The 26,403-nt window shown below is 42.6% G+C and overlaps 1 protein-coding gene across 1 annotated transcript in view; it reads right to left on the bottom strand.

Annotated features, from left to right (window-relative positions):
- Positions 1–26,403, bottom strand: part of FREM1 (FRAS1 related extracellular matrix 1) — a 1,195,879-nt gene that overhangs the window by 830,750 nt on the left and 338,726 nt on the right. Inside the window, exon 12 of the mRNA XM_069626057.1 lies at positions 1,875–1,965. Coding sequence (XP_069482158.1) covers positions 1,875–1,965 — 91 coding nt within the window. The remainder of the gene's footprint in view (positions 1–1,874; positions 1,966–26,403) is intronic.

Genomic DNA, 26,403 nt, shown 5'->3' with positions numbered 1-26,403 from the left:
TTTTCCTGGCATGTCGAACTAGTGTCTGCATACCTTGGTGGGACACTGAATGCCACGTCGGCACCCATACTGCTGTAACCCACTCACTACTCAACAAGCACCAGCAGTGCTGGCCATTCTACGTGCCTGTAGGTGCTAGTTTGGAAGTTCCTTGAGGGCTGGAGACAAGGGCGCACTGCACGTCAGTGCCTTCCCCACAGGTGAAATCCAGACTCGGGCACGTCTCCCAGCCCCCTGGCGCACTGCAAGGCTACTTGTTACATTTCGATCTATTTTGGAGGTTTGAGGAGCAATATATAGAGTAAAGAGACAGATGTCTACACGGAAGGGACGTAGAGCTACAGGGAGGTGCGTCCTGCTAGGTTGCCATCTTGTCTCCGCCCCAGCAGATGTCCTTTCTTTCTTTTATTATCTATAAAGCGCCAAAAAAACATGTTGCTGAAGCATTTTGAATACAAATAGAATACAAAATTCCCTTATATGTTGCCTTGTTTAGAGTATCTGCTTTTAATTACCCAGAGGGGAGTATGAACCGAGGAGTTAACCTATTTGTGTTATAACCTTTTAAAAATTGCTACATTCACGTGACAACATTTGGTCCGCTCTGGTATTGTTCTCCCCTATTTATGACCCTCCACATTAATCTGGTTGGGTACCAATTTAAACTGATGTCATTATTACTCCTTAGTTGTCTCCTGCTCCACTGTTTCAGCGAGAGACATGAGGGAGTGAAGAGGAACACGTTTAAGGCTACAGACACAAGTGATACCATTGGGTCTGGCGCGCATTATAAATAATAAAACAAACCAACAAGGGACGCACCAGACCACACAAATATTGAACCCAATAATGAGGGTTTCTTGCAAAACGTTAAATCGTGTAGACAGGGCACATGTTGCAGTCCACATTTCTTTTTCAATAAAACCTACATCGCAGCCGACTGCCTTTGATTGCGACCAACACCCGTACCATAGTCTTTGCAGATATTCTGAAAACCTCTTGATGGAAGTTTAAAGGAAAAACTATGAAAGAAACTTCTTTAGCCCCTTCCTACTAGAAAAACTCCTTTGTCAGGAGGAAATATAGTGGATGTCTTGTGTCTGTATGAATTGCTGCTTGGGAAACACATGTACATTATTTCGCATTTATGACAAAACCAATTGTTGTCTACATTCTACCCATAGTTAGAGTAATCCTCCCCCAATACGGCACTCTCTAGTCCTATATCATTTCCATATAGTAGGGGTTTCTTTCTTTTGAACTATTTTAGTGCTTCCACCGAACAGTGGAGATAATGGTTGAAACATTGATGGCCCTAGGCATGAACCACTGAGATAGAAACAGATATATGTTGAACATAAACAGGCAAAAAATCAATTTTCCATTTTTGTGTGGTGCAAATAGACAGCATAGTGTAAGATAAGATCATAAACTGTTGGCTCCATTCCTAATTCTAAAAACCAAGGACATCCAGTCAAATCTTTTTTCTCTGATTCTAACAAGTGCAAAACTGGGTGTCCAGTCAAAGTTTCAAAACAATTGTTTCGAATGACAAAAGTTCCGAAACAAAAGTTTTTTAATATTAAAGGGTTTATTTTAAGTTTATATAGTAAAATAAGTGTTTAAAAAAAAAAACAAACGTGGATTTGGGGGGGCCATAAAAAAAGTAAAAAAAATGCGAACATTTTTTTTTGGACACTTTTGTGTCGGAACTTTTGTGATTCGAAACTGTGACTGTCGAAACAGTCACTATGAACCGCAAAACAGTAAGATGGGCCTTTTTAAATGCGCAGTTCAAGTGTCACTTCATGACTAAGTCGGCATCATTGATTTCACTGTGAAAACAGAATGGCATGTGAAGTGATATACAGTACCTGCGTAAACGTCCTTAGCATGGGGGCAGCAGCATTCTTCATCAGTTTGGGCACGCTGTCCACAAATACCAGCTTCCCGGCATCTGAAAGACTAGGGAAAGAACACGATTTGAAATAAGATTCATTGATACCATAGCTAGAAAATACTGAAAGACTAGGGAAGGAACATGATTTCAAATAAGATTCATTGATACCATAGCTAGAATATACTGAAAGACTAGGGAAAGAACATGATTTCAAATAAGATTCATTGATACCATAGCTAGAAAATACTGAAAGACTAGGGAAAGAACATGATTTCAAATAAGATTCATTGATACCATAGCTAGAATATACTGAAAGAGTAGGGAAAGAACATGATTTCAAATAAGATTCATTGATACCATAGCTAGAATATACTGAAAGACTAGGGAAAGAACACGATTTGAAATAAGATTCATTGATACCATAGCTAGAAAATACTGAAAGACTAGGGAAAGAACATGATTTCAAATAAGATTCATTGATACCATAGCTAGAAAATACTGAAAGACTAGGGAAAGAACATGATTTCAAATAAGATTCATTGATACCATAGCTAGAATATACTGAAAGAGTAGGGAAAGAACATGATTTCAAATAAGATTCATTGATACCATAGCTAGAATATACTGAAAGACTAGGGAAAGAACATGATTTCAAATAAGATTCATTGATACCATAGCTAGAAAATACTGAAAGACTAGGGAAAGAACATGATTTCAAATAAGATTCATTGATACCATAGCTAGAATATACTGAAAGACTAGGGAAAGAACACGATTTGAAATAAGATTCATTGATACCATAGCTAGAAAATACTGAAAGACTAGGGAAAGAACATGATTTGAAATAAGATTCATTGATGCCATAGCTGGAAAATAATAGTGTACTTTATAAAATCCAGTTCCATTTAACGCTTCAGATAAAATCACGACTTCAACAGACATTGTATTTTGTCGGGTGAGTTTGATTTTCTTTGACCGCAACATTTGCCCAATACATAATATGTGTTATTGATTGATTTATTTAAGCAATATTGGTTGAAATCAAACCTTTTTTCTTTTTACATATTAATACGAAATATACTAAATTCAATCACTTAGGCATATTCCAAATACAAAAGCACTTTAATCAAGATATACCCAATCACCAAAACGTATTAAACAATTATGACAATAATATACAATGAATCAATAAAAAAACAAGCAAACATTAAAACATTAGACCTAGGATTTACATTTCGTAAAACTCATCGGAACTTCAAAGATCAACCACCTATTTGAAAGTAGTTGACTTCCAAAACCTTCCAAAAATTACAGATTGCAATGATGAATGAAATTTGATTACACTGAAACAAACATTGTCAGAAGGCGTCCCCATGTGAAAACCTCAAATCACTTACATAGCAGTGAAAAATCTGTAGTCTTAAAAGACCCAATTTTTCCCAATCTATATACAAATGACATAAGATCTACATAGAACCAAGACTCCTACATACTCTACAGGTTTTATGCTACAAGGGATTTTATCTCTTGCTCCTATGCTTTCCCTAGTAGGAAGCACATTCAGCCTGAACCTCATAAAGTGCTTTGCCACCGTCATGCTGGGGCATTTTATACAATATGCTTTTAATTGCTTAAACACGAGGCGCATCCAAATAAAATCTGCCGATGATCCCTTACTTTTATTTTATGGATTACCCCTTCCTAAAAACAACTATAGTAACTAATGGTTCCATGGAGACATTCTTCATATTTATTAAATCTTTACTTTTGCACATCAAAACATTGGGTGCACAAGAACCCTGGGAGACAATTGCATTCAAAGCATCGCATAGGGAGAATTTGTTGTCTTCATGAATAATCTTAACAAAGATCATAAGTCTCCACTTCATAACCTGACATATAGGGAATTCAGTGCTAATTCTAAGTGGATAGCTTGCAAAGGGGTGCACTGAGGCAACCCCCAAGGAGATTTTAAAGCAAAGCCTTCTTCTCTAGACAACTCCTTCCAGTCAACTCGCATCATAGATTCCGAACCATAAATGAATATTGGGAACACTTTTGCACAGTAATCGAGTAAATCAATTTTGACCGTTTTGCTGCTCAAAGGTTTTATTTTTGGAAGATTTGGGGAAACACTTTTACTTTAAACTTTTTTGCAAATTTGTAGAACCAGCATTTGTATGTAAAAGAAAGCCCAGAGATTTAAATGCATCCACCACCTCCACTTTACTACCATTTAACTCCCATTTAAAAGATTTAAGTTTGGCTATTTTCTTGTGCATAATCATAATTTTTGTTTTCTGGAGGTTCAAAAATCAATGGGTTTTCTTGGGCGTATTTGCAGGCACCATCAAGGCTCCTTGGTAAAACAAAACGTCTCTTATCAATTAAAATTAAAAAGGTCAGCAAACTCCAACCAAGGGAGTTTGAGTAACTAACCTATGGTGAAAATTCACTAAACAATCTTGTTTCTAGAAAATCATAAAAAATGATGATTAAACAAAAACGGTGCTAAAATGCAGCCCTGCTTGACCCCTTTGTTTGTAGGAATTCTGGTCGAGAGAAGGCCCTCTTCGTTTAATCAAACCCTTGCACTATTGTTATCGTGTAACATCCGAGTTAATTTTATGAGACCCTTTGGGACATTCAAGCGTAGTAATATTTCCCATAATTTTTCTCTTGCTACGGTATCAAATGCTGACTTAAAATCCCAAAAAGTAACATACAGTGACATCTTCTTTGATTTACAATGTTCCTTGATCAAGCTATTTAGAGTAAAGCTACAAAACTGCGTGCCAACCAGTATACCGACATCCTGCATCAAAACTAAACAACATAAACCAACTAATATGGAGCCCCAAAAACCACCCAATACAACTACAGTATCTGGAGCCTTGATTAATGCCATGTCTGTAGTGGCGCATGCCATAGAAATAGCGGACATCCTAACTACTGATGATCTAGACTTCCTAGCTGTCACAGAATCCTGGCTTCATGAGGCAACGGGCCCAGCCCTCACATTAGCTATACCTGATAATTGTCACATAAACAGAATGGATAAACCTAATGCTAGAGGAGGTGGTTTAGCAATTATAGCTAAAACCAATCTTGCCTTAAGACTTCTAACTCAATCCCCACTCAAATCATGCAAACTCCTCACTGCCAAATTGCCTATATCCCATTGCCGCACCCTAACTATCTACCTAATATATAGGCCACCAGGGCCTATCGGCACATTTGAGGAGGACCTTTCCAGTTTCCTAGCCAATAATACCAAAGTCTCCTCTGAATTACTCATACTGGGCGACTTCAACTTAGGATTCAATGATCCATAGGACAAACAATCCCAAGCAATAGCAGCAATTCTCACAGAGCATGGCCTAACCCAAAAAGTCCTCTCTCCTACTCATGACAAAGGAAGGACCTTAAACTGGGTTGCCACCTTGAACTGCTCTACCACCATTACTAAAATTACCCCCCAACTATGGACTGACCACCACTTAATCGACTTCTCCATAACTATAGACAAACAAATAGCCAAAGATAAAGTTATGGCACCTCCTCTCCCTACCAGATAAAAAAAAAACATTACACCTGACAAACGTCTACCACTCATCCTTCCTGTTATTAATGCCCTCCCAAGTAGCTCAGACCCCGATCGCCTGGTGGATCTTTACAACAAAACTATGACTCAGGCCCTTGACACCATTGCGCCACTCAAGTTACATAAGAGTAAACAGCAGGCACACCTCAACGCCTGGTTTACACATCACCTTAAAGCACTGAGACTGCAAAAGAGAAAATTAGAAACCCCATGGCAACATTCCCCTACTGATGAAAACAAACTGCAACTAAAGTACTTTTCTAAAAACTGCAAAAAATAAATTATCCGTACTAAAAAAGATCTCTTCAACGAAAGAATCTCAAAGGCCAGCTCCAATACTAAGGAACTGTTTGTGATCCTTCAGGAATTAGAATCCCCTATACCTCCACCTGACAATATACCCAAAGACAAACAGTGGTGTACTAGTATCCAGAATGCCCTATCCAACAAAATAACAACACTTCAAATTAAAATTGCAACAACAAAAAAAAGCCTCCTTGCCTCCTACTGAGAAACCACCTACCAACTAGTCTAAAGACATGCCTGGTCCAGCACCGTTCACATTTACTAAAGTATCCATTCAGGAAATTGAAAAAATCATTGCATCCTTGAAGCCTTCTAACTGTATGGGTGACAATTGCCTGGCCCAAACAATAAAGGATGCTGCAAGCGATTTAGCCCCCTTCATTTCAAAATTAATGAATGCCTCCTTCTCAACTAATACTGTCCCAAGTAACTTAAAAGAGTCCTGGGTCTTACCTCTTTTCAAGAAACAAACGTTAGACCCATCCATCCCTACTAACTACAGGCCCATCACCACGGTACCCTTCCCCCTTAAGATAATAGATAGAGTAGCCTATCTTCAAATTTAGAAATATCTTGAAGCCAACCAGCTCTTAGGCTCCCGCCAATCCAGATTCAGACCACAACATGGTACATAGATGGCCTTAATCGACCTCAAGGCACAAATTGACAAGCTCAATGACAAAGGTAACACTGCCATGTTGCTCCTTCTTGACCTGTCGGCAGCCTTTGACTTGGTGGACCATGCAGTTTTATGCAAACACCTAGCACTGGCTGCCCACTTCTCGAGCGAAGCCATAGCGTGGGTCCAGTCATTCCTAGACAATAGAACAATGAGAGTTTTCTCCACCTCGCCATCAGCAGACCCAATCCAAACAACATGTGGCATTCCACAAGGATCTTGTGTCTCGCCAACTATGTATAATATATTTACCAAGGCCCTATTTGAGAAATTGGACGGACTGGGTGTCACTTACATGAATTACGCAGATGACACCCAGATCCTCATTCCCCTTTCAGGCAATTTTGTTTCTGATACGGCCTTGGTAAATGAAATATACGTCCTCATTCAGGCATGGATGGCAACCCATGGCCTCTACCTGAATGACGATAAAACAGAAATCCTGATTCTTGGCTCCGCCACTAATCTAAAAAAAATTGACACCAACTACTCTGCTTTCAACATCGATGGCAATATAATCTCAGTAGCCAAAGAAGTTAAGACGCTGGGATTCTATCTTGACTCTACCCTAACCTTGAGAAAACGGGTAAACTCTCTGGCTTCATCCACCGCCTATACCTTTAAACATTAGATCATGCAGGCCATGCCTAACACAAACCAGTTGCATTATCTTAGCCAATGCTCTAATACTATCTAAACTTGAGTACTGCAATGCCCTATATCTAGGAGCCAATAAATACATCACTAACAAAATCCAGACACTGCAGAATAATGCCCTCAGAACGGCCCTTAACTTACCTTCCAGAGAACATGTATCAAATACAAGAAGAGATCACCATTGGCTTAAAATCAGTGATAGGATCCTTCTCAAAACTGTCTCGCTAACCTTCAAGTGTCTTAATAACGCAGTCCCACCTTACCTTAAGGAAAGAATCGTCAGAAGAACAACGACCCGCCCTTCCAGAGTGGTTAACTCCCACTGCCTACAAATACCTAGATTCAAGTTAAAAAAAACAGGTGGAAACAGCTTTCCGGTAAAAGCTGCCCAGCACTGGAATGCACTCGCATTTGATCTCAGAATAGAACAATCATACTATAGCTTCAGACGCAAAACCCTTAACTGGCTACGATCTAACAACCATTACGACTGACACACTGGCACTAACTTCTGAACCTTCTCCTGCACCTGATGGTACCTCTGTACCTGGCTTCTGACTGTACTTTAGCCTGACTCTTGTAACTATGTGTGCCTATACAATGTATGTATGTATGTACCCTACCTTGCTTTCTCCACTATGTAACTAAGCTGTAAGTATCCTTTATATTCTGTTGCGCCCAGTTACCTAAGGGTTTGGTGCACCCTACAAATTAATAAACAAACAAACAAACAAACCCTCCTTTTGATACCCATTTGAAAGATTTTCAAGGTGTTGTACTGCCATGACCAGGATTTTATTAATTGAGATAGGCAAACATTTTGTCCACTGTATCAAGTAACGAAATAGGTCTTTAATTGTTAATATCCCCCCTGGGACCCTTTTTATGAACATGAACTATTATGCTTTCCTGCCATGACTCAGGAATCCTTACTCTTTTAATACAATTTTGTAACAAAACACGTAACATTGTACTCCAGATTGCAGGATTACGTTTTATAACCCAATGAGGAAGGCCACCTGGACCCGCTGTCCTGGAATAATTGATGTTTTTCAATAGCATAGCTGATTTCGTCATATGAACAAACCTCTTCCTCCTTTTGCAGAATCACCAAATTCAAGGTCCCTTTCCTTTCAGATATAACACTGAATATCCCTCTGAAAAAATCACCCACCTTTCTTCTTCTATAGCCACTATAAAGGAATAGTTTATTCCTCCTAAACTACCCGACACCTGTCCTGGCCGTTATCCTCAATAACTCACTACTTTTATTGGAAGGAATACATTTCCTATGACAAATTTGAAGGGTTTGCCGTAGTTGTTTTGACCAGTGTTGCTGAATAAATATTCGTTAAATTGCACAATTTGCATCACACTTTATCAAAAAAACTCCCCATTGGGTCGTATTCAAACAGTCTGTCCCAAAAGGAATGGATTGCCATTTTCAGCTGTGCCCACTTTTACATTGATGCCAGAGACCATTTTATGCCACAGTCCGACCCTGGCCACACTGTCAATTAAACATATTGTACTCCTCGATGTTATGTAACCCTTTAAATGTCTTCTCTTTAAAAACAGTGAAGCACTTTTGTGGCACTACCGCTTATGCAGGAGAGGAACAAGCAGGTAACTATAGTGCTACAGTGCCTGACGTTTAACAGCAACATCGTTTGTCTTGCACCTTAAAATATCTTAATGGGCAGTAGGCAGACTTCATGTGCACAGTGATAATGAGTGTCTCCACCTGCCAGGGATTAACAATGTGACAGGTGCCTCAAACATGTATCAATCTGTTTATACTTTGCATACAGGCTGACTCAAATATGTTATTCCTTACAAGACTAGCAACCTTGTATTTATAAACCAGAACTTTTATTTCATTAAAAGGCCTGGCTATGGATACCAAGGACCAGATTCTCAAAAATATGTTTGGCAAAAGTGTGCATCTCATCGAATGAGCCCCAAAAAGATGCATGCTTTGTGCAAAGGGCATCTGAATGTTTGGAACAGGCACCGGGGAATGTGCAATGAAAGTCGGGATCATTCCTGACCCCGTCATGTATTTTTAAGTGTGACAACAGCAGTTAGTCTCTAATTTCAACATGGCGGACCAAATAAGGACGTGCTTAGGGAACTTTTCGGACCCCGTCGGGGTTTTTGGAAAAAAATGTATTAATTTGATGTACATGGGTTTTTGAGATAATCTTTGGCGAGAACCATGGATGTGTTCTGAAGACCACTTCATCCTTGTGGTTGGATTGCTACAAATGTCTCATCTCCTGACGGTTACCAGACATTTGGTCGAAGAAAATTGGACGACCAGACAAATGGTCGAACCAATTTGGTCGAAAACCAAATGGTCGAATTTTTTTTTTTTTTCACTTTTTTTTTGGGGGGGGGGGTCCCCCCATCCCCCTTTTTTTTCTAAAAAACCCTTTTTTCAAAAAACGAAAATCCGAAAAATAAATATATAATTAAAAAAAAAATGTGACCATTTGGTTTTCGACCAAATTGCGTCAACCAAATGACTGGACACCCTCCTGACAGTGACTGTAGCTGGTGTCCGGTCAAATATTCGAATGCAAAGGGTCGAACGACCTTTTGATCGAAAGTAAAATGACAGAAAAAACAGGATCGAAATTTGTATTTATTTATTTATTTATATTTTGTTTTAGCTTACCATATATAAAAAACTTTTTTATAAAAAGAAAACAGGGGGATGGGGAAACCCTCCCATAAAAAAATAATAATAACTCAACCCTTTTTTTCGGTCATTTTACTGTCGAAAAAAAGGCATTCGAGCCTTTTGTTTTCGAACTTTTAACCTAGAACCACTGTAGCTAACTGACCCTTCTGATGGAAGTGATAGCAACTAGAAAGGTTAATGTAAATGTAAGTTGTTTTAACACATGTTTGTCTATTGGTTGAAACATTTATCTGTGCAGAACCACGTTGCGATACCAGGTAGGGGTAGGGTTTACTAAGGTGGGTGTATCTTTTTAGACCTTCCATAAATGCATTAACAACTTAAACATTCCACCATTATATCTTGTTTTGTGAAGAAGTGTAGGCTGTCAATGTTGCTAAATGAACCTTCAATTAATTATATACCAGTCCTGAATCTAGGCAGTGTAAGAGGTAAGTAACCTCATTAGTGGGTGTACACTCTATGGGGCTGATACCCTTTTACCTTTGGTAAAATAGCATATATCTATTAGGATTCTTGTGCTTCCATCCAGATACCCATGATCATAGATGGTAGTTTCAAGTGACTAAATACTATGACATCAGAAGTAAAGTTGCCAAGTTCATAGGTTTCGTTTGTGGGCGCATTATCTATTAGGAATTTGTTTGTTAGGAGGTTGAATAGTGTGTGGCACTAGATTGGCGGCTGCACTGTCATTTCTTTTCATAGGTGTGTGTACCACACATGTCTGGCCTACATCAGGACTATTAATAATAGCGTTATGCTTTATTGTTGTAGTATGTGTACTACCCTGAATAACAATGTTAACATGGGAAAAGACATCACCACAGACACATCCATGCAAGGGTCGTGTGAGGTTGGCATTGTGGAAGGAGACACAGACAACAGATTCAAAGTTGAACAATATTTTATTAAACACAATATCAAGATGGAATAAGGTATATCTTGCCCTAAATTAAGGTATCCCACCTTAATTTAGGGCATGATATACCTTATTCTATCTTATTCCCTACCTAAAGAAAACTAAGGAAAGTCTGTGTCAGTGTGTTCAACTTAAAATCAGTCTGTGGCCCAAACCCTATGCTTGCCCTCACAACAAATTCAAAATAATATATATAGGGATGTCAACCATAATCTCAATAGGGTCCAAACATAAGTTCCAAGCTAGTTCCAGCTCAAGCCTATTATTCAGCTTCTTTCCCCCAAATGCCGATACGTTCATTTACACTGTTCAATTTACCTTCATTTGGGTTTGAAGGAATACAGTTCCACACTTTTGTACAGGTCTGGGTGCCCTTACCCAAGTTCAATAAAGTTCTGGGAAATAAGTCTCAGGGCTTCCCTTTCCAAGTTCAAGAAAACAAGGTAACACAAAATGAAATATCTTGAAGCTTTGCTTTTCAACTGGATTTTCCACAGGTCTGTGTAACTCAAGACTCCCTTCCCCAAGTCTGCCTTTCACCACTCTTTGCTCTTTCTCTTTCACCATAGTAAACTTCCTTGTTGGCATATAGGGGTTCTCTAGTCTTGGCACAGTTTTGGACCAGACAGTCCACCCATTACAGGTCACACAATCAGGTACTTGACATGTGCTGGCAGTAGGTATTGATGCAACAAATAGTTGTTCTCTGGTCTGGGAGCATTTTCAGACCACACGGTCCACCCATAACAGGTCATGCAACCAGGAGCTGTATATCTCTTTAGGAAGTTCAATATTTACTCAGACACGTATTTTCTCAAATGTAACTTCAGAACTTCATTTTATTAGTGGTTTCTCCATCTGGATTCCAGTTTATATTCAAAGTCTTCCATTCAACTTAATATGCTACTTGCTTTCAATTCAACATTTGAAAATTACAGCTTTTCTTACTTGGCTTCATTCATTCAATTCAGTCATTTCATTTATTTTCCATAATTGCTGCATGGCATTGTTTCACTTAAATGCATATAGTTTGGTTTCTTTTTTCAATTCGATTTTCAATCAAGATAACTTTAGCTTATTTCACTTAGTTCAGTAGTCAATAAGGATAACGTTGTTAGTTTCATTCAGTTTGGAGTTTAACAAAGATACCTGTGTTTGTTTCATTCAGATCAATATTCAATAAGGATACTTGTGCTGGTTTCGTTCAGCTCCATATTCAATAAAGATAACTTTCACTGGTTGCATTCATTGCAGTATTCGGACAATGTAAATTCATTTGTTTCCATAACCTGTTACTGTATTCACAGGTTTTTGGAGCCCCCCGGGGGGGGAAAAGTGTCCCTGAAACTTACTTGGGTTCGACAGCTCCTCCACATGGCTTCTCCCTGTCTGCGGGAAAGCCTGCTTGCTGGAAGCTCCTCAAAGCACACTCCAACTCTTGTGCGCGGCTTCACCGATGCTCTCTGACAGCTCCTGCTGTCCGCCTTCCCTCCTGGGACTTCGTCCGACCTGCAGCATTTCTCCAGCAGCATTCCCACGGGCTCATTAGACGTTTCAGCATCTCAGCTTCTCTCGCTCTCACACAGCTCCTTCTTCATTGCTTTCCTCTTCCAACGATCCTCTGTGCTTCAGAGCTCTACCTTTTATAGACCTGTGGTCAGGTAACGGGCTTCAGGTGTGATTCATTAATTTCTGTTGCCTGACTCTCATTATCAGGACATGCCTGACCTCCATGCATTTTCTTTATCCCAGTACCAAAGTGGTGAGAGTAGGTAGTGTTCACTACTCTCAGTTGCTTCTTCCTCGTCTCAGTACTTGAATGGAGAAAAGGTGTAGCATTCATAACGCCCAATTGTTTCTTCCTCGTCTCAGTACTGTAAGGTCTACTAAGAAGGGAATGAAAGGGAGATACTTTATAATGGCCCAATACGGCCAGGGAAGTGTTCATTTGTTCATTCCAAGAACCAGGGGGATATTCTATTTTATCAAAAGGCATCTCATCTCCAACCTTTCTCTTCCTATGTTTGACCCGTCTAGGACGATAATATCTTCTACCTTTCTCAGAGATCAATGAACAAGGTGAGCAATATCCCATAAACGCTTCCATTATAGGAGTTCCTGCCTGAAAGGAGGATGTGGAATACCATGTCTCACCTAAGGACATCCCAGAGGACCCTCTATCCAGGTGATCCACTCTCGCTTGACCACCCCCAGGGGCAGAATCCAAAAGTGATGGCCTTTCCCTGGCCACCTGCATAGAGGATCCGAGAGGAGTAGATGTGAGAACACCCCCATGTTTCTCACAGTGGGGAGCACATCTCCACACGCATAATGGTAAACAGCAGTGTTACAAATTCATATGAAGGTCCTAGACCTCATAGCAGTTTACAAAGCTTACTAAGCTGTATGCAAACATCCCTGACAAAGTTATCAATAATACTAGGGCTTTAATAATAATTTAATAATAGTAGGGCCTTGTGAACTGCTACGAGCTCGAGTGCATTAATATGCATTTGTGACTACAACGTAGTCCACTGACCTTTGCCCTTAAGTGTGTGGAAATGGGCTCCCCACCCTTGCATGGATATGTCTTTGGTGATGGGTAACTCTACTGGGGGGATCTAGACTGGTCATCCATGTAAATGACTATTGTTGATCCACCATTTTAGTACCTTGACCTCTTTGGATGCCACAACTAGATCCTCCATGTCCCCTTTGGCCTGTGACCATTGACTGCTTAACCACTCTGGAACTGGTCTCCTATGGAGCCTTGAATGTGGTACTAAAATGAGGCACAGCACCATCATGCCCACCAGAATTTTGGACTCTTTTGGAATGATTTTGTGGCTGAAAAAGGAGAACGTTTGCCAGGAAAGCTTGTACTATTTCTCTTGATGGGTATTCCATTGCCTATGAGCTGTCTATTTCTGCACCCAGAAATAACTTTATTTGTGCCAGAATTAGGTTCTACTTTGTCACATTTATTGAGAACCAAATTCATGAAACACTGTTATGGTGTGGTTTTGCTGTACTGTTCAGTGAGGTGCCCAGTTATGAACCTGTTGTCCAAGTATGGGTACACTTGCATTTTGAATTTTATTTTAACTATGTATTATTTTCTTTTATCTTTTGTAGAAATGCACAAAGCACTTGGGCATTTAGGCGCTGGCTACAGACATGATGAGAACAATAAGTACATACAGCATATTGGGTTAATTAAGCAGGTGTGTCTTGAGATTTTTCCTGAACAAAAGGTAGGGGGGTTCATATATAAGGTGAAGTGGTAGATTGTTCCAGAGGTTGGCTGCCACCACCGGGAAGCTGGAACACCCCAGATCTTTTGCATCTGAATCTCGGGATGAGGAGGCAGTGACTTGGAAGATCTGAGTGGTCTGGCGGGCGTGAGTTCATTGAGTCTCTGAGTTAGTTATGAAGGGGCGTTGTTCGACAGGCAGCGATGGGTGATTAATAAGGTTTTGAATATGATTCTTTCCAAGACAGGGAGCGAGTGGACAGATCTCCTAGCTTCGGAGATGTGGTCAAACGTACTCAGGTCCAGGGCAGCATGGCGAGCATTGTTTTGGATAACCTGGAGCCTTTTTAAGTTTTTTTCAGAGGTGCCGCAGAGCAGGGCATTTCAATAGTCCAACTTGGATCTGACAATTGCACGGGCCACAGTGAGGCGATTGTCAGTGGAGAGGAATGGGTTCCTCGCACGTATGAGCTTTGTGGCATAGGTAGCTGTGGAGGTGATGCGGGGGATTTGGCGGGACATGCTGAGCTAAGCGTCAAGGTGGACGCCCAGAGTTTGCACAGAGGAGGAGACAGGGATCTTGTGGGCATATATGTTGAAGAAACAGAATGCAGGGTCAAGTTTGCAAGGTGTGCTGTCATCACAACTAGAAGGAGCTCTGTTTTTTTCTCATCATTCAGGCAGAGACTGTGCAAGGCCATCCAGGTTTGGATCATTTTGTAAATGGTGTTGACATTGGTGGAGTCGTGTGTCTGGACACCTGTTAGGGGAATGACGATTTGGGTGTCGTCTGTGTAGTTTGTGAAGAACATACCGAGTTAATCAAGGTGGCCAAATCGCGGTTTTGTAGAGTCTATGTGCTCACTGCGCTGGCCATAATGTCAACATTGAAATTGCTGACACCCATTATTGGCCGGCGCAGTGATCGCATAGATCACTGTGCCCTTCATTCCCCGCAACCGCCATCCCCCTACCCACTTACCTTTCTGGTGGCACACCGTGAAGTGTGCTGCTGTCTCTCCCATGACCCAGCAGCATCAGTTCTTGCCCACTAATGTGGGCCTAAACTGACGTCACAGGGTCCTTTGTTTTTCTTTATTGTCCCTGCATCCTTTGACCCCCACTACACTGACAAAAGGGGGCGGGGGATACCCCCACAACCCTCGCTCCCATTAGTCACTGTAGTGGGGGTCAACATTTCATTACCACGCTAAGACGCAGTAATTAAATGGTCTCAATTTTGGGGTTTACATTTTGGTACTGTTCCGTTTTGTGTATACATTATAGAGGGTGGGGGAAACACAGGAGCCTCGCAGGACCCGGCATGTGTAAAGAGTAGGGGGAGTAGCAGCATCACCTGTCAAGACTTTTGATGTTCTATTATCAAGGTAGGTGGAAATCCAGCTGGCGGCTTCAGGAGAGAAGCACGTGACTGAAATACGATGGTGGCATAGGTTCATGTGATCAACGAGATCCAAGGTCGCTTATAGGTCAAGTGCCAAAAGGAGGGATAGCTTTCCTGAGTCATTGGCATCATCAAGTTCGTTCTTTAGGTCAAGGAGATCTGTTTTTGATCTGTGTCTAGGGCTGAAGCCAGACTGGCGGGAGCTGAGAATGTGGTGTGTTCCTGGAATTCTTGAATTTGGGTATAGGTGACTGCGTCGAGGATTTTCAGGAGTAAAGGGATGGTTGTGATAGGCTGGTCGTTCGTGTAGATACTTGGGTCAAGTGAGGGTTTTTTAAGCAAGGGGATAATTCAGGACTCCTTAAGAGTGGGGGAGACGGTACCTGAGGATAAGGAGGAATTGACGATGATGGTGATGAGTGGGAGAAGGGGTTACAATGTTTAACCAGGGTGGCTGGGCAGATGTCACCTTTGTAGCGAGAGGGTTTGAGTCCCTTCATGATGGTGGCCAGGTCAGGCTCAGCGATAGGTTTGAAGTTGAAGAGATGTGTGTGGGAAGATGAGGCGTTCTGGGGGTTATGTGGTGGGCTGTTCGACAGTGTGCCTGATTTGGCTTTGATTTTGCATTGTAGTTGTGTGATTTTGCCAGTGAGAGCATCTTGGATTTTACTACACCAGGTATTATCTTTTGTGACAATCATGGGGATGCGATAGGAGATTCTAGTTTGCAGAGGATGATGAACAATTCTCAGGGGCTCGAGGAAGCCTCCACAATCATATTATTGTAGGAAGTTGCTCTGGTTGCATCGATGACTTGTTTGTATTTCAAAGACCGGTCTAGGAGGAGGGCTTTGTTGGTAGTAGTGGGGGCTTTCTTCCAGGCAGCTTCTGCTGCTTGTTTTTTTGCCCATAATGTGTGGAGTTCTGAGGTAAACCAAATATTTCTTTGCCAGGTATTTTTTGATTTGCCCAGCTAGAGAGAGGCCAGGTAGTCAACAGCGTTAGCTAATAGGGAATTGTGGTGGTCCAGCAGAGAGTTAATGTTGTGGTGAAGGGGTAGTTGAGTGTTAAGCAACAGGCGAAGACCGTCCCTAATTCAGTTGCGGGTGCTGCGTGCTAGGGTGGGGGATAGGATGGTGGGAATTGTGGTACATTTATGTGGAATGGGGTTGTACAGTGGTGGTCAGTTCAAGTGTATGATACATTGGAGAAAATTGAAGATGTTGCGTTTGTGGTCCAGGAGCTAATCTATGGTGCAGCCTTGTGAGTGGGCAGGGTTGAGGATGCGTTGGGTACAGCCAAGGGCAGAGGTAGCTTTAACAAGGGCTGGGGCATCTGTGTCTAAGTGGTCATTGAAGCCAAGATTGCAGTCTCCTTGATAATGGCCTGAGAAGAAGGTTTGTGGTTGATGGAGATGAATTGGATAAATTAGTCTGGAAAGGTAGCAAGGGGTCTCAGAGTTTGGGAGAGGAGGTGGAGGGAGATGGAGAAATTAGGTGAGCAATTGAGTTTGGCAGAGATGGATTCCAAATGTGGGATAGGGTTACAAGCAATCGACGGAAGTGGGATGGAATCCTTGGATATAAAGGCGACACCACCTGCCTGCGCAAATGGGCTGCTACTACTGCCAGAATCTTGTTGAATGCTGATGTTATATCAAAACACATCCCTTCCAACTGGTAGTCTGTGCCCCCCACCTTGAACCCGAGATATTATATATGTTTTGGGAACATGGAAATATGAAAGTATGCATCTTTAATTTCTAATGTTGGCATATAGGTTGCGCTTTCTCGCAGTGGATTTAACTGTTGTAACGAAGTCAACTGGTACTTTTGCACCTGGAAGAACTTATTCGACAGGAGAAAATCGGGTACCAGGCATATTGTTAGCACTTTTCTGGGCACCAGGAAGTCTGTGGAGTAGATGCCCATGTTGTGCTCATGTTGAGGTACCCAGTCTATGGCCACATGGGTGATTAGGGCGGCTATATTTTCCCCTAACACTGGCTGGTGTTCTAGACTTGTTTTCGACTTCCTTGCAAGGATGGTGTAGTCACTTATTTGCAACTGTATACAGTACCCGTCCTTCAGCGTCTCTAGCACCCACATGTCTGATGTTATCACTGCCCATTCATGGACAGAATATTTGATTATTTCCCCTAGTTGGATGACATGGGAGGGCACTGGTCATGGGCATTCACAGTTGGGTTTGTCCTCTGCCCTAGGCGGGGGCATCTTTGGCTTGATCTCTTCCACCTCGCTGTTGGAAGTACTGAGGTTGGTGGCCCTGAGTTTGCTGGTATCCCTGGTGAGCCATGGGCCATGTGCCCTGGGTGGACTTAACTCCCTGGTGGGGCTGTTGCGAGGAATTGGGTGCCTAGATACCTCTGCCTAGTCTGCATGGATATTGTCTTTCTATGAGCTTTTTTAACGCCTTTAAGCTCTCTTGCCCTTTTCTGGTCTTTACAAGTGCTTCCTTTGATTTAAAGCTGATCACTGCTAGTCAAGAATATCTTTTTACAACCACTGAAGGTGATCTTTCTGACAGCATTTGCAATTATTTGGCATTTCTTTATCATTATTTGGTTGGGCTGTGTCTCTTATGGTTTCTGGTGTTTTGCTTACTAATTCTGCCATTGCTGTCCCCCTTATTCCCTATCACATGCTCAGTAGAACTCAAGCCTTTGCTACCCTAATGTAATAGGATGCAGTTGTTGCCATCCCTTTCTCCATTAGTAACAGCCTCTTGCTTTCCCTTTCAGTAGGGCACTCTGTGCGGGACATCTGTGCCCCACATATTCACCTGGCTGTACTCATTATGAGTGAGTCCACCTTCCCTTGAGCCCTGAGTATGAGTGGGTGTGATGGGGCAGGCTTACATTCCTTCGCTGTACATGGTTTGACAGGTTTGCAAATCGTAGGCTCCACGCAAAGGTTTCAGTTCGTGCTTGGCTAACTGCTTAAGTGCAATATTTTGGTGAAATGTTTTGACTCTTCTAGAGTGTCTTCTATGAAGTACTCTTCTCTAATATCCTAGTTGAAAGAGATATTCAATCTTGCTGCTGCCCTTTTTAATAATGCCCCATAAGTGAATTGATCCTCTGTGGGGATTCTGATGTAGCGGGCCTGTCTCCTTTGCAGAGTAGTCAATATTGCAATCTTGTGGATCATCTAGTTCCTCGTCATCATCCATGGCATTGCTATGTGACTCTTAAGGGGGCAGATGTAGGCTGTGTGCACTTGCTCCTGTATTCTAAGGGATCTTGCAGCGTGCTTCTTTCCCAATAAGGCAATGATGGTTCATCCTTTCTTCCGTTTCTTGCATAGGTAAAATGACATCTTCTAGTGTTGGTTAAAAAATTCCTCCTCTTGCTCTGTGAGTGTGTCCTCTTCTGTCATATAATAGATGTCATCCTGCCCTGCAGACTGCTCCTCTTCCTCACTCTCTTCTTCCTGCTCCTCCTCTGAGAAGTCTAGGGGCCTTATCACGGCCTTGGTGGTATCCTGGCGGTAATTGTACTGGGATACCGCCAACGCAAATAGTGTTACCACAACTTAGTCCGGTGCTATTAGCGCTGGATCTCGAGTTGTGGTAAAGCTGTTACTCCCCATTTTTGGTAGAGTCCAAAGGACTCTATGGGGCAGTAACCACGCTATTAGAGCCGGCACAAATAGCACTGCGCTAATAGTGCCAAAAATGGGGGAGATTTTTGCCTCCAGCAAAAACCTGGAGATAAACCTTAAATTTTCCACCCAAATGCGGGATTGGCCGGAGCAGTAATGCGGTGGTAATAGCATTACCACTGCACTTTTGCCACTCTGACCAACCCCTGATGAGGCCCTAGGTTTTGACAACTTCAGTATGATGCTTGTTACATAATGGGTCTCATCATAAATTGGGCGGAGTGGCAAAAATGCGGCGGTAACGCTATTAACGCTGCATTACCACTCCCCCCAGCTATGAGTTGGGAGGAAAGCCGTCCAGCACTACCTCCAGCTTTGAGCTGGAGGTTGATCTGGCAAGTTTTTGCCCATTTGCAGTGCTATTACCGTAGCGCGAATTGCACCGTGCTGATAGCGTACACTACCTTATGGCAGAACAACAAATCCAACAAAACGGGAAGCCAAAACCCTCTAAATGTAGAAGCAATGGCTAAACTTTAGGAGACAAGGAGGGCTGGTGGGGAGGATCAGGTAGTCCACACAGTTAACCAAAGAAAGCATCCAGCACTGGTGCAATGAGAAACACATTAAGGGGCTCATTTTTGAGTTCCCTGTAATTTGATGGGGTAGACACTTTGCGTGTACACTTTCATGTACATGGTCCCCCGCCACTGAATTTTCTTCATTTGCAGTGCAGAGTGATAAAGGGGAGCGGAAAAAAGGTGGCATACATGCTTGTATGATGCCCTTTTGCACTCTGCCATGCAGATTGAGTAAACTCTGCCATGTATGCATGCAGGTGGCGCTTACAATGGATTCCTACACAGTCCGCCTGCTTTTTGCTAGTGCAAAACACTGGCAGATGCCATAGGAATTCACAACATTTGCACCCGGCATAAAAATCCAAGCCGGCACAAATGATGCTGTATTTGTATGGCAGAGAGGAAGGAAGCGGCAGAAACATAAGTTATGTTCCGCCCCCTCCTCTCCACCGTACAAATCAATGAAAATGAACCGTGACAGAAATGAAATGCAGAAAAGGCTTTTGCACATTTTATTTCCTTTCAGTTCGTGTAAAATGAGCTCTTAAATGTCTTCCTAAAGTACTAAGCACTTTCGGAAAACATAACACAAGATAGATTCAGTGTATGTATAAAAAACGGTAAATGTATCAGTTATCACCCCAACTGCTAACAGGTAAGGGGGATAGGTCCTATATGCTTGTAGTCTAAAGCATATAGGACTTACAGTGCCAGCCAACTTAAAAGAATCCTGGGTCCTCCCCCTTCTCAAAAAACAAACCCTCGATCCATCTATCCCGACTAACTATAGGCCTATCACCACGGTACACTTCCTACTAAAAATTATCGACAGAGTAGCCTATCTCCAAATTCAAGAGTACCTAGAAGCTAATCATCTTCTAGGCTCGCGCCAATCGGGCTTCCGCCCCCTCCATGGCACGGAAACAGCCCTGCTAGATCTCAAAACCAAAATGGAGGAATTTAAGGATAATGGGAAAACAGCGCTGCTACTCTTACTGGACTTGCCAGCAGCTTTTGATCTGGTGGACCATGCAGTCTTATGCAACCACCTCAAGCTGGCTGCCAACTTCACAAGAGACGCTATAGCATGGGTCCAATCCTTTCTAGCCAACCGGACTATGAGAGTGTTCTCCTCTTCCACTTGTGCTGACCCTATCCAAATCACATGTGGAGTCCCACAGGGTTCCTGTGTCTCACCCACTATGTACAATATCTTCACCAAGCCATTGTTCGACAAGTTGGACAGACTGGGCGTCACCTACACTAATTACGCAGATGACACCCAGATCCTCATTCCCCTTTCGGGCAACTATGAAGTGGACTTGGCTCTGGTGAATAAAATTTACATCCTCATTCAAGCATGGATGGCCACACATGGCCTCTGCCTGAACGACGATAAAACTGAAATCCTGCTCCTCGGTTCAGACCTCAAATTATCCAAACTCACCCCGGACTATACCTCATTTAACATTGATAACAATACTATCAAGGTTATTCGTGAGGTCAAAACGCTGGGTTTTTACCTCGACTCAGCTCTCACCCTCAAAAAACAAGTGAACTCCCTTGCCTCCTCAACCACCTACACGTGTAAACTCATCCGTGCCGCCAGACCCTTCCTATCCAGTGCCAGCTGCCTCACCTTGGCCAATGCCCTTGTCATGTCCAGACTGGACTATTGCAACGCCTTATACTCAGGTGCCAACAAGTCGGTCACTGACAAACTCCAGAGATTACAAAATAACGCTCTTAGAGCAGCTCTGAACATCCCACGCAGAGAACATATCTCCAAACACCGAACAGAAGCCCATTGGCTAAAAATAAAGGACAGAATCCTACTTAAAACTATTTCCCTCACTTCTAAATGCCTCAACAATCAAGCACCCCCCTACCTAGCGGAAAGAATCAACTGGAGACCCTCTAACCGACTGACGAGATCTGCCAACACCTTCCTACTGGAAGTCCCCAGATTCAAACTTACCACAGCGGGCGGTGCTAGCTTCCCAGTTAGAGCTGCACAATCATGGAACACACTCCCATCCGACCTTAGATGCCCTTTACCCTACACAAGATTCAGATCCTACGCTCTCAAATGGCTGCACAACAACGACATGCTACGACCCTCACCCTAGCGGAAACGGTACAACCTGTTAAAATGTTACTCTTATGCGCTTAACCCTGTTATTTTATATGCATTGTATCACCCACTGTAAGTGACCACTGTTTTGCCGTGTTAGCCTGTGTCAGGCATTATAACTAAGTTTCGAGTCCTCTTGTACTGGTGCGCCCAGATGCCCACGGGCTCGGAGCGCATTACCAAATAAATAAACAAACAAACAAACAAACAAAAGGGGAAGAGGGGGGAGAAAAGTGAACCTCGACACAGTGAAACGTTGCATTTACACAGTCCAGTACTTAAGTTAGCACACAAACAATAATCACAGTATTCCTGACCCTCTCCCACATGGGAACAATGGATTATCCAAATGCAAACTACGCAACCAGTATGTAGAGCGAAAGGGTGCTACAATATAAGACACAAGCCCAACAGACAATATCAGTTTAGATGTACAGCACCAGCCAGAAGGATACATTACACTCCTAGAAAAGGCAGAGAGACAAATCTAGTAACAGCTGACACATAACAGCAAGGCAAACCAATGGCAGGAGTGTAAGGAACAACTTTACACATGTAGATAAGATGAGGCGCGCCAGACACAGCTAGAACAATCCAACATGATTGTTCTAATCACCAGGACACATTACATTCTTAAAACAGACAAGGATACGGGCGTAACCACAAGTGAAACTGTTTAAGAAGGAGTTTCCTAATGCAAGTCTGAAATGCATGACCTCACAAATGCAGAGAAAATCAGGAGCACCCGCTAAAATCCTAGTCTTTGGACCTAAACTCCACTGACCCGTAGGGACCCTAGAAAAATGTCAGGTTAGGTTTAAAGTTCCCAAAGAATACGGGACAGTCAGTAGGCAGCTCTGCGACTGTAGTGAAAAGCCAAGTAATTTGTACCCCACAGGCGCAGTGATAGCAGCAACCGACCCGAGGGGTCACCAGCAAAGAACCCATTCAAGAGATCCAGCACCAAGTTCAAAACACAGCAGCCGCAGGACACGATTCAGCCAAGCAGAATTCAGGCCCAATGTAAAGTCAATGGAAAATGGTCGTTTAAGTACCCCTGCATACATCTACTGTGGGCAGCGGGGGTCTCCTGATGATCAATATCAGGAAAAACCCACCAATCAAGGCCCTGCATGTAGGTACTAACTAGAACAAATCTTCTTTTACAGGTCAAGATGGAGGATCCGGTCTCCCTGAGCCAACGATGACCGTGATGGCCAAAGAGAAGAGCAAGCTGCTTACCTAGGGGTGGGACCCACCATCGAAAAGCAAAAGCAATGACAGAAGGCCCTCCAAAAGCATGTAAGAACATGACCACAACAGGTTCTGCCGGCTTGGTGAGCCATTGAGGGCTGCACTCCAGCAGAAACGGTCCCAGCATGGAGATGACAGTGGAGGCAACCCAGGGCGGCCTAGAGGAGCCGACGAGGTGGTGTGTTGGGGTCCCAACACCCTTCCAGGTGATAGCTGCTGCAAGTAAAAAGTTGGCATGCTCTGCTGGTAAACGTTGAGAAGCGGTGCTAAAATGGCCTTGCATGGGAAGCTTTGTCCACGCAGATGGGGAGGACCAGAGGGAGAGTGAAGGAGGCCCAGAAAGGTTGTCCAACAGCCAAAAAACACGACCGGAGCTAAGCCCAGGACACAGGGTCCAGCCAGTATGGCCGAATCTGGTCAAAGAAATGCAGAAACGGCCAAAAGAGTTAAAAAAAATTCTCCTTCAAGGAAGTCAATATTCTTATATGAAAAACATCAGACAGAATGGAGGGCAGGAACAGGTTCTGCTTTACATATACCCACACTGGCAGGGGCAGGCCTAAGACAGCCCACAAATCACACTAAGACAAAGGTTTTGGTGGACTGCCAATCGGGTATGCCCCAGAAATTGGCAAACTCCCAAGACCACCCCCACAGGACGTGTGAATGACTGGGCTCACAATGAGCCCAAGTGTGCACGTCGGCCATTTTAGCCTGCCTCATGGTTTCCCTGAACAAAAAGAATGCTAGAAACAAAGGGTAGGACTTAGGAAATACATTGGTGCCCAAATGGCTACCATAGATGTACGTTGGCTACCAATGCAGTAAATCAGCTTGCCCCCCTAGTAGGGCCAAAAGTCAATTACAGTTCACACCATCCTAATCGCCAAAACCAATGTATAGTGATATAATAATACCTTGTGCATAAATGGGGAACTTAAAAAACACCCACGGCCTCGAGCCTTATGGGCAACCTAGGACCGAACAGTCAGAAGGAGTTATACGGTGTTGCAGTGGCGGGTGGATTTCAGTAGAAGTCCCTCTGGCCACAAAAAGATATCACAGATCCAAAAAATAAAGAATGGGGAAATTAAAAAAGTTTAGGGGACCCATAAAACGGTGAGTAGAACTCTCAAACATGGAATTCTGACCTAACAGTTCTATGATTCACTGTTGCTTTTTGTTTCCGTACTCACACCTGTGACCGCACCAACTGTGTAAAAAAAACAATCTGAAGGTGTAGACATCAAGGGGCATTGTGTATAGTGCACAAAAAGACCAGGGACAGTCTGGCACGAACGCCCTCGATGGAGCTTACTTTGACAATTGGGGAAAACAACTAACAACGCTCCGAACCTACCACTAGATGGCAGAATATGCACAGTATGTACACATAGACTCACAAACAACAGACACAGATTCAACTGAGATAGTTACACAATTCCCAAAACCAATGTCACAGTGAGGTTAATGTATTCTAACAGCAGAATTTAAATGGGTGATGCCAAACTCACACAGCAAGGCTTTTGACGCAAAATTAATACTGGCCCTCAGAAACAGAATACAATGAATTCCTAATTTCCTTTGATTAATTGGAGTTTAAATTATATCTCCAGGTCCAGAGACATAGGTATGCATCCTTTACCATAAAGACTTCCTCGCGTAGCCTCCTACCCTCACAGCAACAAGTCCTGTCAGAACCAACTGTGGAAATGCTGGCTTCCCATAAGCTATGTACCCTGTCAATCAGCTTACATCCTCCCCAATCCCCTGATGCTACAAGGTACAGATCTGCCCACTGCAAGTAAACATGCAACATTAAAGTCACCACAGTTCACCAATATGCATTTCACTCAAAGCACTGCATGGCCAGGTCGCAGAATTCTGTTAAGCCAAAATCACCTTGATCAACCACTCAGATCACACAGCAATATGCCAACCAAATCCAAACTATAAGTGAACAAGTAAAGAGGCGCAGTTTTCTCCACCCAAACAGCAAAACTGTGGAACTCCATCCCCAAAGAAATCCCAACAATAGGTGATCACCTAATGTTCAGGAAAATACTAAAGACATGGATTTTTAACTCACCACGCTAGAGAAAACCCACAAGTGACTGAGAGGACATTAACTCTACACTTTACAAAAAGGCGTCACCATCGGACGCGCATGCTCACATCTATCAAATACTTGCACCAGAAACATCACAGAAATCCAATAAGAAACCAACCCACAATAACCCAAGTACTACCAACTCTAATTCATTTTATGCTAGCATGGCATACAAGAGCAGCACGCTAAACACCTTGACTGACTTATTGGGCACACGCGCAACAAGCAAAACAACCAGAAAGAGGGCCACAAAAAATGCTCTACAAACTAGCATGTTATACAGGCAACACCCACCATACCTGTTAACCAATATTTTAGAAACACAACAGAAAACAGAAATAAAAATATAAAAACCTCCCTCTGAATCCCAATACTTTAGAGTATATCTTGCAAACAGGATGCACTCCACTAAAAATCTGACACATATCACACGCCGGCAGCCATGCCAACAGAAATGGCTAGACAAAACACAAAAGAAAATTCAAAGCTTTCCACCCCTCATGTCAATTGGCAAACCTCAAACACTGGCAAAAGCAACACCATATCCCAGACACTGGAGGCTCTCATGTGGAAACAAACACATCTTTGTGCAACTCACAGCCTAACAGACAACAGACCCACACAGATTCGAGTTCTCTTGGGTCTACACACACCAACAATTAAGCATAACACATTATGCCTCCTCTCTTTGCTCTTCTAGCTCCCACCCCCATTTTTCCTTTTTATGTACACGAGAAGAACGGTGTCCAGTCATTTGGTCGACTACAAACTGGTCGACTGCAATTTGGTCGACGTCATTTGGTCGAAAACCAAATGGTCGAATTTTTTTTTTTTTATTTATATATGTGTTTTGTGGGTTTTCGTGTTAAAAAAAAAAAGAAAGAAAAAAAAGGGGGTTGGGGGGGACCCCCCCAAAAAAAAAAAAAGGGGTAAAAAAAAAAAAAAAAAAAAAAAATTCGACCATTTGGTTTTCGACCAAATTGATTCGACCAGTTGTCCAGTCGACCAATTGTTTTCGACCAAATGACTGGCAACCGAGAGAACGTGGACACTATGAAAAGGGCAGCAGTGAGCATTCCAAATACTAATAACATAACATAGTAACACTGAACCTGACCCCCGGCAGCGATGCCACTGCCAGAATTGAAAAACGGAAAAGATGAACCTTCTGCCTGCCAATCTGAAGATCAAACGAAATAAACCGACTGGCAGACAGAACTCTGTGTTGTTTCTAGCCCCAGCTCACAACGGTTGTTAGATTTGGCATT

This window comes from Ambystoma mexicanum, chromosome 6p (assembly GCF_040938575.1).
Source record: "Ambystoma mexicanum isolate Mex_15411 chromosome 6p, UKY_AmexF1_1, whole genome shotgun sequence".
In the NCBI taxonomy this organism is placed as follows: domain Eukaryota; kingdom Metazoa; phylum Chordata; class Amphibia; order Caudata; family Ambystomatidae; genus Ambystoma; species Ambystoma mexicanum.
This window is presented reverse-complemented; position numbering and strand designations above follow the sequence as displayed.